Source organism: Ceratotherium simum, chromosome 3 (assembly GCF_057802395.1).
Source record: "Ceratotherium simum simum isolate JZ-2026a chromosome 3, ASM5780239v1, whole genome shotgun sequence".
Lineage (NCBI taxonomy): Eukaryota > Metazoa > Chordata > Mammalia > Perissodactyla > Rhinocerotidae > Ceratotherium > Ceratotherium simum.
Genome location: NC_141902.1, coordinates 47,644,274 through 47,657,496, shown reverse-complemented (window position 1 = coordinate 47,657,496; position 13,223 = coordinate 47,644,274). Strand labels below are relative to the sequence as shown.

General features: G+C 47.5%; 1 protein-coding gene across 2 annotated transcripts in view; it reads left to right on the top strand.

Moving 5' to 3' along the window:
- MYO5C (myosin VC) overlaps positions 1-13,223 on the top strand; it is a 91,842-nt gene that overhangs the window by 29,519 nt on the left and 49,100 nt on the right. For both annotated transcript variants that reach the window (XM_014780727.2, XM_087427336.1), the window contains 4 exons: positions 2,585-2,850; positions 6,664-6,745; positions 10,045-10,185; positions 11,093-11,218. In XM_014780727.2, the coding sequence (XP_014636213.2) occupies positions 2,585-2,850; positions 6,664-6,745; positions 10,045-10,185; positions 11,093-11,218 (615 nt within the window). The remainder of the gene's footprint in view (positions 1-2,584; positions 2,851-6,663; positions 6,746-10,044; positions 10,186-11,092; positions 11,219-13,223) is intronic.

Here is a 13,223-nt window from a genome sequence, read left to right as displayed (position 1 = left end):
AGAGGGAACATCAAGTGCAAAGGCCCTCAGGTGTTGAGGTGTTGTTTGAGAAACAGCAAGAAAGTCGGTGCATCCAGAGAGGAGTGAGTGAAAGTAAGGGTGGTAGGTGAGGCCAAAAATGTGTGTGTGGCAGGGGAGGGTACAGTTCATGTGGGGCCTTAAGGGCACTGGACCTTTAAGCAGAAAGGACACCTTCTACCTCCCAACACCTGCTTGAATCAAACACCAATGGTGCTGGCTTCCTCTCTGGAAATATATTCCCATTAAGTTTGTGATAGATTTCTTTATTTAGTGGACACAAGATAAGTTGATATGTGACTCTCTTCTGTGACAAATGTTGTGAGTAGTGATTCTTGGTAGGGGGCATATGTTTGGTTATTCTCATCAATATCCTTGTAAAGAAGAAAATAACACATAGTAAAAAATGTTTCTATGAAATGCAAAATCTCCTTACCTTTAAAACTTTGTATTAACATGTCCGTCTTAGTCAACTCTGGTTGCCATAACAATGCCGTAGACTGGGTGGCTTAAACAACAGAAATGTGTTTTCTCACAGTTCTGGGAGCTGGAAGTCTGAGATCGAGGTGCCAGCGTGGTTGGGTTCCTGGTGAGGGCCTTCTTCCTGGCTTGTAGATGGCTGTCTTCTCACTGTGTCCTCACATGCTGGAGAGAGAGAGGGAGCTCTGATCTCTTCTTATTAGGACACTAACCCCATCATGGGGGCCCCATACCTATGATCTCACCTAAACCTAATTCCCTCCTGAAGGCCCACCTCCAAATACCATCTCATTGGGGGTTAGGACTTCAGCACATGAATTTTGGAGGAAAACAGACATTCACTCCATAACAATGTCTATTTTCGTGTCCCACAAAACAACTGATGGGAACAGTTGATAATTTGGTAAACCTGGTGATTTCTCAGCTCTCTGGTAACTGTAATTGAGGGAGATAGAGACCAGAGCAGAGTAGACATGTGCCTTTTGGCTCAGTGCTTTGGTCCTGTTGCCCTATGACCAAGAAGTAATTGTCGTTCCTCTCCTCAAACTCGCACACTAAGTGCCCTTCCCATCCCTCACAATGTCCAGCCCTCACAGAGTCGGTCAATTTCACAAAGGACTGGGAAGTTTGGAGAGAGATGATGGTGGACCAGGGGTAGGAATGTAGCGTGCATGTAGTGGTGGTTCTCCCTCTGTGTCCTTACTCATTTACCTCAGAGAAATGGGCTTCTGCACCTGGTCTTCTCAAACTCCCATAGGCTAAAGATGTGATTCCCACCCAACAAATGTCCTTGCATTGAACTCTGTCCCATGAAGTTTGTTAGGAAGGTGGTACTTTGGAGGAGGAATTAAAATTGATAGACTGAAAATCCTTTGTCTAGCAATCTCTGTAGACAAATTGTACGAAGATGTAGAATCTTTGTAGGAAATTACCAGTCCTATAATTGTGGTCCTAGCTTTGGAACATACGTACCATTCATTTGCATCAGGAATTTGAAATACTGGGCAAATTTAATTTGGATGAAACCGTCTTACTTTTTAAAAATTGCTGCCCCTTTGCATTTCTCGCTGTAGCAGCACCTATAGCTGAATGTTTTTGACTCAAAGGGTTTAATTCCTTCTTAGAATGAAGGAAACCAGTGGCTCTGCCAACTGCCCCGCCCCCTCCCCACCCCCCACCATGAGTAGGTCGGGCACATCACAGACAAGCTTTGCTTTATTGTGGTGTTGGTCAGAAGGGGTGAGAGTGGACAGCAAGAGGGGGCAGGGTGTTTTAGATTGTGCCACCATAATCTGGTGCTTTTTAGGTGCAATCCCGTGGTTTTCCTGGTTGGCTGAGATGGTGTCTACAGAGAGCCTGCCTGGGAAGTTCCCCTGCCTGAGAGGAATGATAGTGCTCAGTCACATGGGGTCACATCTCCTTGCCAAGTGACAAGGACCCTTTGTCCATGCTGACTGAAAACAAATGGGAGCAGACAAACATTTCCTCTCTGCTGGCCAGTGGGGCCGCCGGGCTTGGGAGAGAAGCAAAATTCACTTTGTACGTCTAGGAAAAATCTTCCACCATAGCCTTCGTGTCGGCTGAGAAGCTGGCTCAGTCCAGGGAGCCCCACCAGATGCTCTCTGACAGTGACAGCTAGGTACCTCAGCGCCATACCACCCAGGCAAACCCTGACCACACAAGGAGGGACAGGGCAAGTACACGCTCTGACAGGTGGCCTTGGTGTGAAGAAAGGGAAGAAAGAGGCCTTGAAGTTGTGTCCACAGGCACAGGGTGGGCAGAGGATTGCTTCTGTAGCCTTAATTACTACTGACATTCTTTGGCCAAAATGAAAATCCAGCCCAGGACCGCGTGGCATCACTGCAGCCGTGCTGCCAAAGGCCAGGTGCAGACTCGGGCAGACTCGGAGCTGCTCCGGCCTCTCCTTCTTCTCTCCAGGCCTCACTCTGTCCCATGAGGCCTGGTCATCCTCACACCAGCTCTCTCACACAGGGCTGGTGTGGAGGCTGAGGGGCCCTGGCTGGGTGGGCCGGTGCTGGTTTAGACGGCCGGACGGCCCTGACGGCGCTTGTGCTTGTTTTTGAAGGAGGACGACAGTCACCTGAAGGTGTTCTGTGAGCTCCTGGGCCTGGAGAGGGGCAAAGTTGCTCAGTGGCTGTGCAATCGCAAAATCGTCACAACATCTGAGACGGTGGTGAAACCCATGACCAGGCCCCAGGCGGTCAACGCCAGGGACGCGCTGGCCAAGAAGATCTATGCTCACCTGTTCGACTTCATAGTGGAGAGAATTAACCAAGCGTTGCAGTTCTCAGGCAAGCAGCACACTTTTATTGGTGTTTTGGACATTTATGGGTAAGATTCTCTTCAGTGAGCCTGTCTTTCCTCATTTAAATGTCAAATGCCTGGTATTTTTAGATCATTTTATTCTGGTTTCTCTTTTGTGTTTCACATGATCAGAAAGATGGTGTTCTCTGTTTTTGCCTGTGTGCATGTTAAGTACAGTCTTCTGGGCTACGGTGTCTTTTACTTAGAGTTCATTAAATAAATGCTAAATTAATGATGGCCAGCAATAAGAGCTCACTGTATTCCAGCTACCATGCTGAGTGGTTTCCATGCACTTTCTCACTTACTCCTCAAACAACCTTAGAATAATCCCCATTTTAGAGATGAAACAACCAAGGCTTAGAAAGACTCAGTAACTTGTTCACGGCTGCTCTGCTCATGGGAGAACCCAGCACTGTGCGAGGCTCTCGCCCACTTCTGTTTCCCTAAGGAGGCCCATGAGGTGTGGAGCCCTGGCCTGCCTCTCCCCTTTCATAGTGGGGGAGTGACAGTCCCAGAGGTCCTGCACCTTGCCCACGCTCACAGGGCAGGAGGAAGACTCAAATCCAGGCCTGTGACCAACCAGCCTCCCTCCTTACACCTAAATCCTCTTCCATTCTTAGATAATAAGGGTTGTACTTGCCCCAGCCCTTCTCTAAAAATTCTAATACTTCGGGGGACTTCCGACTTCTCACAGTGGGGTTTTGTTCCTCGTCCTCTTTGCCCAGTCCTGCTTTTCTATATTCCGGATCAGACTCGAACTAACGATGCTTATAGACTAACCCAAGTGAGCAAAGCCAGGCCAGCGTGGAGGCGGGCTCTGGGGGCTGTTAGCACTCAGACTTCTGTTTGTTAGCAACTGGCCTCAATTGCCCAACCTTCCCCCACTCCCAGGACCTGCCCTGGCTTCTCCGTGGGAAAAGGGGCAGACTGTCCTGTAAAAGGCGGCATCATAGAATATTCCACCCGGATTGTGGAGTCTTCCCCCACACCCTGTCAAAGCAGCTCAGGCTCCCTGGCCCATACAGAGGGGAGAGCCAGGCTCTGAAGCTCGGTGGCTTGCTGCCACCTGCTGGGGGAGGAGGGCAGAAGGGGCAGAGAGGCCACCGGGATGCTGGTGAACTTTTACCCAGCTACAGAGAGTCAGCCTTTCCCATAGCTGTTTACCGTGAGACACTGCCTCAAGGGAGTTACTTTGTTTAATTTAGATTCTGTTAATGCATATGACTCCCAATTAATAGTATATGTCAACAGTTATAAAACACTGATACATTGCTGGGATAGTCTAGTAAATGATTTACCCTGTCTTGTTCTGAAAAATAGGGGTCGAGCAGCCAGTAATAATTTAAGTTGACTTTTAGTAAGGAATAGTTCTGCTTAACCATAGTCTCTTTCACTGTGGTGGAAATACATGATTGTTATATTCTTTTATATATATATTATGTTCTTTTCTTTGTTTTTAAAATATCTTAAAAATAACTTGCCTTTTATTTTAAGAATGTATTATTTCATTCATCCAGCAAATATTGACATGCCAGGCGCCATGTTGGGTGTGATTGTTGAACAGAATAGACACATGGCTCATGCCCTTTGGAGGCAGGAAGATAATTAAAGGCTGGGCTGGTTCCTGTGAGGGGAATAAGCGGGTGAGGTTTCAGCTGGGAGCGACATGAAGGCGTGTGGTTCCCCAGCCAGCCAGGTGTTTATGTTCTCTGGGCACAGAGTGGAAAATGCGGGGGGCTGGGAGTCAGAACCCTGGGAGTGAGCACTGCACCACAGCAGTTGTGTGGCCCTGAGAAAGTCGCAGAACCTCCTCGAAGCTCAGTTTCTGCATCTGTCAGATGGGGCCCCTCTCACAGGGTTATTATGAAGATCAAATGGGGGGCCGGCCCCGTGGCTTAGCGGTTAAGTGCGCGTGCTCCACTACTGGCAGCCCGGGTTCAGATCCCGGGCACGCACCGACGCACCGCTTGTTGGGCCATGTTGAGGCGGCGTCCCACATACAGCAACTAGAAGGATGTGCAACTATGACATACAACTATCTACTGGGGCTTTGGGGAGGAAAGGGGAGAAAAAAAGGCGGAGGATTGGCAGTAGATGTTAGCTCGGGGCCGGTCTTCCTCAGCCAAAAGAGGAGGATTGGCATGGATGTTAGCTCAGGGCTGATCTTCCTCACAAAAAAAAACAACGAAAAAAAGATCAAATGGAAGAAATTGTGAAGGCGTCTTAAGAACCATAACCGTTGCTCAGATGTGAAGCGTTGTCATAGCTAATGTTCCTCTGGCATTTAAGTCATCGATTTAGGTCTTGCCGTGGGTTTTGGGCTTTAGCTCTGTGTGCCCTTTCTTGATGGGGGTGCGACAGGGCAGGAAAATCATCACTGATGGTTGACATTGCACCCCTGATCTAGAAAGCTGTGCGTTTGGCACCGCTGTGGACTGCGGAGCACAGTGCAGACCCTTTGACCCTCCCCCAGGCCCAGCCCTGGGCCGTCTGCAATGTCCAGACAGCCCTGAGCCTCTGGACCAGCCAGAGTGCGTGTGGAATGGGGCTGCAGGGCTGTGTAAGTTCTGCTCCTGTTCCACGTCACCCTGGGGCTGTCTAGAGGACGATCCTGGCCCTTAACCTGCCCAGGAATTCTAAATTGAGCCAAACTGCCTCAGTCGAGTGCGACCGCCAGGGCCCATGATTGGAGCTGGCAGGAGCCCCTCGGGATACTGCGCTGAAGAGCCAAGGCTTTGGAGGAGCCCCTCGGGCTACTGCGGCGAGGAGCCAAGGCTTTGGAGGCACCCAGATCTGGGGGCAGGTTGTGTGTCTGGCACTGCTTGCTGGCTGTTGGTCTGCGATGGTCGCCATCTCCTCTGACCCTCGGTGGGGTCATGGTAGCCCTCCACCTGGGGTGTGTTAGGGTTAAGTGAGGTGACACTTAAAGCGCTCAGCTTCCTCCTGGCAGGCGTGCTCGTCGCCCCAGTGGTGAATTGGGTGCCTGTGTTTTGTTCAGCCCACACCATGTTTTACACAGTGGGATAATTCACATAAAAGCCCAGACTTCTGGCTTCTCCTGAGAATGAGGCGATCTGACGTCCTCACCTGCGTTAATTCATGGCCACAGCTGGCTGGAGCTGAGTGGCAGCTGCCCCGTAGGATGATCCTACTTGCCGCGGCCCCACACGGCTGGCTGTTGTGCCCTGTCTAGTCAGCTTCCCGTTTCTGTCCCCTGCCCGCCTCTTCTCCGCTCTTGAGTTGGTGACTCCAGAGATAGTCTGAAATGCAGGCAGGGCTGTCTCTCTTGGACCTGATGCGGTCTCCTGGGTATGAGTATTAGATGACCGTGCCCTTTCCCTCCAGGAACTGTGAAAGCACCCCTTGGGGAGGCAATAGTGTGCCACCTCTGCCTTCAACAGGCAAAGAGTGGGAGATAGGAAACAGCATTGCTTTTTCACTGAGAGCATAAGTGTTACAGTCAAAGTCTGACACTAGCTGTGTGACCTTAAGCAAGTTTCTTACCCTCTCAGAGTCTAATTTCCTCATCCATAAAGCGAGGATAGTAATGCTGATGTCAGTGTCATGTGGATTAAATGATGCCCCTTATTGTGACGCACCTGTTTGAATGCCTTGTCTCAGGGTAGGGGTTTTGTATGTTCCGGTTTCCTTCCTGAGGCAACCTGGAAAAGGGTGATTTATAAACTGACTGCCAGGATTATAAAATGAGAAGTTTTGAGGTATATTTAAAACTTTCAGAAACAAACTTTTAAGCTGTGAAGTTTGTCAAAGAATACTTACCTGTAAATGAATGTCTGTGTCCTTCAAGTTATATTTTAATTTGCTTAAACTGTATTTCAGTTTTGAAACCTTTGATGTGAACAGCTTTGAACAGTTTTGCATCAATTATGCTAATGAAAAACTGCAACAACAGTTTAACCTGGTAGGTGACTTTTCTGCCTTCTTGAAACTTGTTCTCAGCTGTGTGTGTGTGTGTGTGTGTGTGTGTGTGTGTGTGTTGTGTGTGTGTGTGTGTGTGTGTGTGTGTGTGTGTGTGTGTGTGTGTGTGTGTGTGTGTGTGTGTGTGTGTGTGTGTGTGTGTGTAGTACATGGGAAGCAGCACAGCCAGGCTCCCATTATGAGACTCACATGCTGGGTCACTGTGCCCTCTTGTGGCCATATCTTGAAATCACACCTTCCCATCCTGTTTCATCTTTGTCAGCCACTTGCCAACTTCTCAGCTTCAGTTCATCACCTGCTGTTCTTGAATACAGACCCTTTGTGCAGCCAGACTGAATGATTTAGTTTCCTGAAGCCTCCAGCCCTTGTGAGCCTCTGTATTTTTACACCTGCTGCTCCTTCCACATCCCTTCCTCTTCACCTGGTGAACTCCTGCTCGTCTGTTGAAATTCAGCTTCTCCCACACGATATGACAATATGTGTGGAAAAGACGATATGACATCATGGGGAGCATGGGCTTTTGCCCAAACTGAGCTGGCTTTGAATCTCAGCTCTACCGCCTCCTTCCTCTGAGAACTTCAGCTCAGAGCCTCAATTTCTTCCTTTTAAAAATGGGTCGGGGGCCGGCCCCGTGGCTTAGCGGTTAGGTGTGTGCGCTCCGCTGCCGGCGGCCCGGGTTCGGATCCCGGGTGCGCACCGAGGCACCACTCCTCCAGCCATGCTGAGGCCGCATCCCACATACAGCAACTAGAAGGATGTGCAGCTATGACAGACAACTACGTACTGGGGCTTTGGGGGAAAAATAAATAAATAAAATCTTTAAAAAAAAAAAAAAAAAATGGGTCAATTGGGGCCGGCCCTGTGGCTTAGTGGTTAAGTGCATGCGCTCCGCTACTGGCGGCCCAGGTTCAGATCCCGGGTGCGCACCGACACGCCACTTGTCCGGCCACGCCGAGGCGGTGTCCCACATACAGCAACTAGGAGGATGTGCAGCTATGACATACGGCTATCTACCGGGGCTTTGGGGAGAAAAAGGGGAAAAAAGGAGGATTGGCAATAGATGTTAGCTCAGGGCCGGTCTTCCTCAGCAAAAAAAAAAAAAAAGAGGAGGATTGGCATGGATGTTAGCTCGGGGCTGATCTTCCTCACACATACACAAAAAAAGGGTCAATAGTATCCGCCTAATATTGTTGTGAGGGGAAGACCTAACGTTGAATCATACTCAGTAAATGTTTCTTTTTTTTTCCTTTTCCCTGCCCCAGAATTAATCAATGTATAAGCATTAAATTTCATCCCATTGCAAATTTCTATTTTGTTAGCATTCTCAAGGATTCTCAGGATGTTTAGCATTTAATAACTACAGCTAAGGTTTATCCCAAGTAGATACGGAGCGTGACTGACCTGAAGTCAGATGTTGTCTGTGGATCCTGCCCTCTCCCAGGCCTCCAGCGCCATGTTGCTCCCCAGCACACACATGCGCCTCAACCTCAAAATAGCGCACCTGCAAGACATCTTGAACACAGCGTATCAGAGACTGCAGTTCCATGTTTTCTTTTCTCCTCCTCTTCCTCCTCCTCCTTTTTCCGAGTCATCTCAAACTTAATGTGCAGACCCTCCTGGAAGAGGTCATACCTTAAAATGTCAGCACAAAAGCCCTAGTGAGGCCTCTCTCCTAGCTCCAGTCCTGTAAATCTGGCTGCTGCTGGACCCTGCACCAGGGTGGCCTCAGGGAGCTCCACGGTGACAAAGCAAGCCTGCCACCTTCCCTTCTTGGCCTCCTTATCCTCTATGCTCCTTTTTGTGGTTAAACCACCACTGTTGCCCCAGTGTCCTGAGCCTAACGTTCATCCTAACCTCTTGGCTCTTGCTCATCGTCCTCCCCCAGGGTCCTCTGTTTCACGGCCCACAGCGTCCAGCCACCACAGAACTCGGGGCTGAGTCTTGATTGGGCTCTCTGCCTCCAGTCCTGCCCTCTTCAAAGCCGTCCCCCGCCCAAGCTGAGTTATCTTTGCAGAACGCAGGCGTCATCATGACCTCTGTGGGTCCTCACTGCCCCGACGAAAAGGCTACAGGGCTGGAATCTCAGTGGGGGGGCAGGGGACGTGAGGGTCTTGGATGATCTCCCCTCTGCCGTCCTTTGCAGTCCTCGCCCCCCATCGCCACTGTGCTCGCTCTCTGGCCTGCGGGAGCGACGCCCTTCGGTTCTCAACCACCTAGAGCCCTTCCATGCTACTCCCACTGGGATTCCTCTGTGAAAGGCTTTTCCTCATTGCCCCTCCCCCTCCCGCTACCTGCAGCCGTGATGAGCCTGAGCCAGCCCTGTAGGAAGCCTCCCTGATACCCTTATGGCCCAAACAAGTACAGACGGTCCCCAACTTATGACAATGGCTCGACAGGATTTTTTGACTTTATGGTGGTGCGAACGTAAAGGGCGTTCGGTAGAAACTGTACATTGAATTTTGCATTTCGATCTTTTCCCGGCCTAGCAATATGTAGTGCGATCCTCTCTCGTGTTGCTGGGCAGTGGCGGCAAGCCACAGCTCCCAGTCAGCCATGCGATCAGGAGGGTAAACAGCGATACACTTACAACCCCTCTGTACCCATACTACCATCCTGTTTTTCACTTTCAGTACAGTATTCAATCAATTACATGAGATGTTCAGCCCTTTATTATAGAATAGGCTTTGTGTTAGTTGACTTTGCCCAACTGTAGGCCAATGTAAGTGTTCTGAGCACATTTAAGGTTGGCTAGGCTAAGCCATGATGTTCGGTAGGTTAGATGTTATTAAATGCATTTTTGACTTACAATATTTTTAACTTACAATTGGTTTATTGGGACATAACCCCATTGTAAGTCAAAGGTCTATAGTGAACAAAGCTCTCTGAGTTGTTGGCTTCTCACACTGGCCCCCCAGCCAGCATTATCCGGCAGGCTCGCTCCCACCCAGCCAAAGAGACTGGATCTGTCTTGAATAGCAGCAGTGGCCATGAGCAGGGAGGGGCCCAGGACCACCCTGAGTGCTGGAGGTAACAGGCTGGCCCAGGCCTTACAACCTAGGATGTGGGGACCCACTCAGACCAGGTGGGAGGATGACTGCTGGAGCCACATTAGGAACTTGGCAGCACTGGTCATGGGTAAGGGGGGTTGCCTGCACCTGAGGGTCTTCCATAAACATTACAGATTAGTCATGTATCTACGTTTTCCAAGTGCTTATGTCCTGTTCTTCAGAAGCACACTTTAAACCTCTGTTTTACTTTCTGTATTAACTTCTGGATTCCCAGCATGTCTTTAAACTTGAACAAGAAGAATATATGAAGGAAGATATCCCTTGGACTCTGATAGATTTTTATGACAACCAAGCAGTAATTGACCTGATTGAAGCAAAAATGGGCATTTTGGAGTTACTGGATGAAGAATGCTTGGTAACTTTTAAAAATAGTTGTTTTACTTAACTTCTGAATAGTAAAAGATGAGCATATTGCAAAGTGGATTTCTTTTTAATGTACATGTAAATTCCTGACATGTTACCAATTAGTTAGATATTAATGCAGGGACAGCGGTCCATAGCAGGAACCCTAGAGGGCCAGGGAACCCCGCCCCCCCCAGCGTGTGAAGTCCACCCTCGGGTAGCATGCATGACCTCTTAGGTCATCTCCAGCAAAGAGGAGCCTTTCGAGGCTGTCCCTGGGTGTACATACAATGGACATGGAAACAGTGAGTGACCACACACCAGTTGTTAATGACTAACGAGAATGGAGGGTTTTTTTTACTTCCTGATTCTGTGAGTCATCCATCCATCGGGAGGTGTAGCTGAAAAATCAACATCAGACAATTTGAGAGAAAAGGTCTCTAGCAGTTTTCTTATTATTATTTCCCTCTGGGAGGAGCAGCTTTATAGTGAGTCAGACTAGCAGTGTCCGTCTTGGGGCCACAGGAACAAATAATCCCCAGAGCAGTATGCATTTTGTTGGTTTAAAGGTTGTATTTTGATGTTTAAACACATATTTTGTTTCTTTTCCAGAGATTTATTTGTACCAAAAAATAATAGTAATTGTAATGTTGTAGACTTACTGGCATTTTCTCCCTAGAACTCTCAATTCCGTGGTTCTTCTCACAGATGATTTTTTCTGGTGCCACCTGTGCTTTGGCCCCTGCAGTGATATTAGATTAAAGGGCAGGAGTCAGGGCCAAGCATTCTGGAATGATCTCCTGGGGGCAGGGTGCCACGGGTCTAGAGCAGTTCACTCAGGTGCCAGTTCATCTTGGTTTCTTAGAATTTGCACTTTTCCTTATTTCTTACTTGCTGTTTCATTTGCTCTTCTCTTCCAGCTACCACATGGGACTGATGAGAACTGGCTTCAAAAGCTATATAATAATTTTGTCAACAAGAATCCTTTGTTTGAAAAACCCAGAATGTCCAATACATCCTTTATCATCCAGCACTTTGCTGATAAGGTACCGTGCAAGTCTGGAGCAGTGCTGTCTGCCCCACAGCCAGAGGTGTTTCCTGGACGGAGCAGCCCAGGGGCTTTCCTGGTCGGATTCAAGTCACACTTAGCATGTAGCTTTGATGAAGGATACCTGTGTGCATGTGTTAACAGTTCTTAATTTGTTTTTATCACAAAATACATGGGTTTTTATTGTACTGCTATAAAGATAATCATGTTGCTAGTAGACTCATTTCTGATTTTGGATTTATTGTGAATTCATTAACCTCTTATCAGTTTATTTTCTCTATGAAACAATTCTCTATGAAATTGTTATAATCAAGACAGCAAAATTGTTTCCTATATTGAAAGCTATGTGTTTCTTTGAGGCTTTCTTTTTTAAGTTGCGGTATATTTATTACATTGGTAACATAGGTTGACTCAAGATGATGGATTTTCTAGGTGATCTTTATTTCCTTCTTTATATATATATCTCCTATTTTTTATGAAACAAATGTTACTTTAATAAAAAGAGAAAGTTATTTTTAAAAATATCACATTACAGAAAGCTTAGAGAGCCAGCCCTGATGGCCTAGTAGTTAAAGTTCGGTGCTTTCACCACTCTGGCGGCCCAAGTTCATTTCCTGGTGGTGGAACCACACTACATGTCTGTCAGTTACTGTGCTGTGGCAGCAGCTCACATAGAAGAACTAGAAGGACTTACGACTAGGATATACAATCATGCACTGGGGCTTTGGGGAGGAAAAAAAAGTAGTGGAAGATTGGCAACAGATGTTAGCTCAAGGTGAATCTTTCCCTCCAAAAAAAAAAAAAGCTTAGAAAATAGAAGGAAAAAAAGAAAAATCACCATAACCACCTGCCGTAAACATACATTCTCATCTTGTTTTCCTTCCCTAGGAAACCCCTGCCCTCGTGCCATTGACTGGATGGGTGTTGCTCCAGCCGCCTGGCCAGGGCCTGGGTATCACGGGAATGGCCTGCACTTGTCTGTCCTAGAGGCTAGTGCCGTGGGTCAGAGTCTGCTGGTCATGCCTGAGTGACTGAGGGAGCATGGCGGGGGACAACAAGCTGGAAAGCTGTAGTAACCTTTGTGGGCTAGAGGAATTCTGTAAAATATGACAGCCTTTCAGTGCTTAGAGTTTTTCAGATAGGTTCCTACAAAGATGCACAGGAAATGAATGATGCTATATCGTCATATTTTCTGGTGGGTTTTCCTTTATAATTTCATAGTTGGGATCCCATGGGAAAAAAAAAAGGATCAGAATTCTTACAAAGCACAAATGGAATTTACTTCAAGACCTTCTTTATAATTCATAGTTTCTGTACATTTAATTCTGTCACCTGGCACTGCCAAGAAGACCTTCTTAAAAGAACTAAAAGTGCATCATTTTGTGTGGACTGTTGTTGGTGGGAAGAAACCATACACACGGTAAGGTTAACTTAGGTTTTCAATTTAATTAGCCGAGGAAATAAAATCATTTTGAAAGCAAGGCAGCTATGCTTAGATGCAGCCAGTCAGGACATCTTCCTTTGGTCCTCAGAGCCCCCAGCAGAGACACTCAGCTGCTTATGACATGTCTCTGTAAATGGTCTCCCTGGATCGAGAAAGCTCTATATCTGTTACACCTTTGCCTGTTTATACTAGTGGCTCACACCGAGAGAATTTATACAACAATCCATGAACTTCATTCACAAGAGAGAGTTTACAGACAGCAGGGTTCCTGGTTCTTAACCCAAACTCTGCACCAGTTAAGGACACTTTCTTACCCAGGGGGGCAAAGCGGAGTCCTTGCCCAGGGGACGCGTACACTCTTTCTGCCTCCAGATTCCAGCACCCCGAAAGCCTTTTTGCTCACGGTCAGTTTTTAAAATTTTATTTTTTAACATGTTTTTTAGTTTATGAAGAATGTGTATCACATATTAAAATATACAACCCAGAGATTTAAATGTTTAAGCAGCCACCCTGGATGTGTTATTGTCTGAGGGATTCAAGAAGGCTTACAAATCAGAAA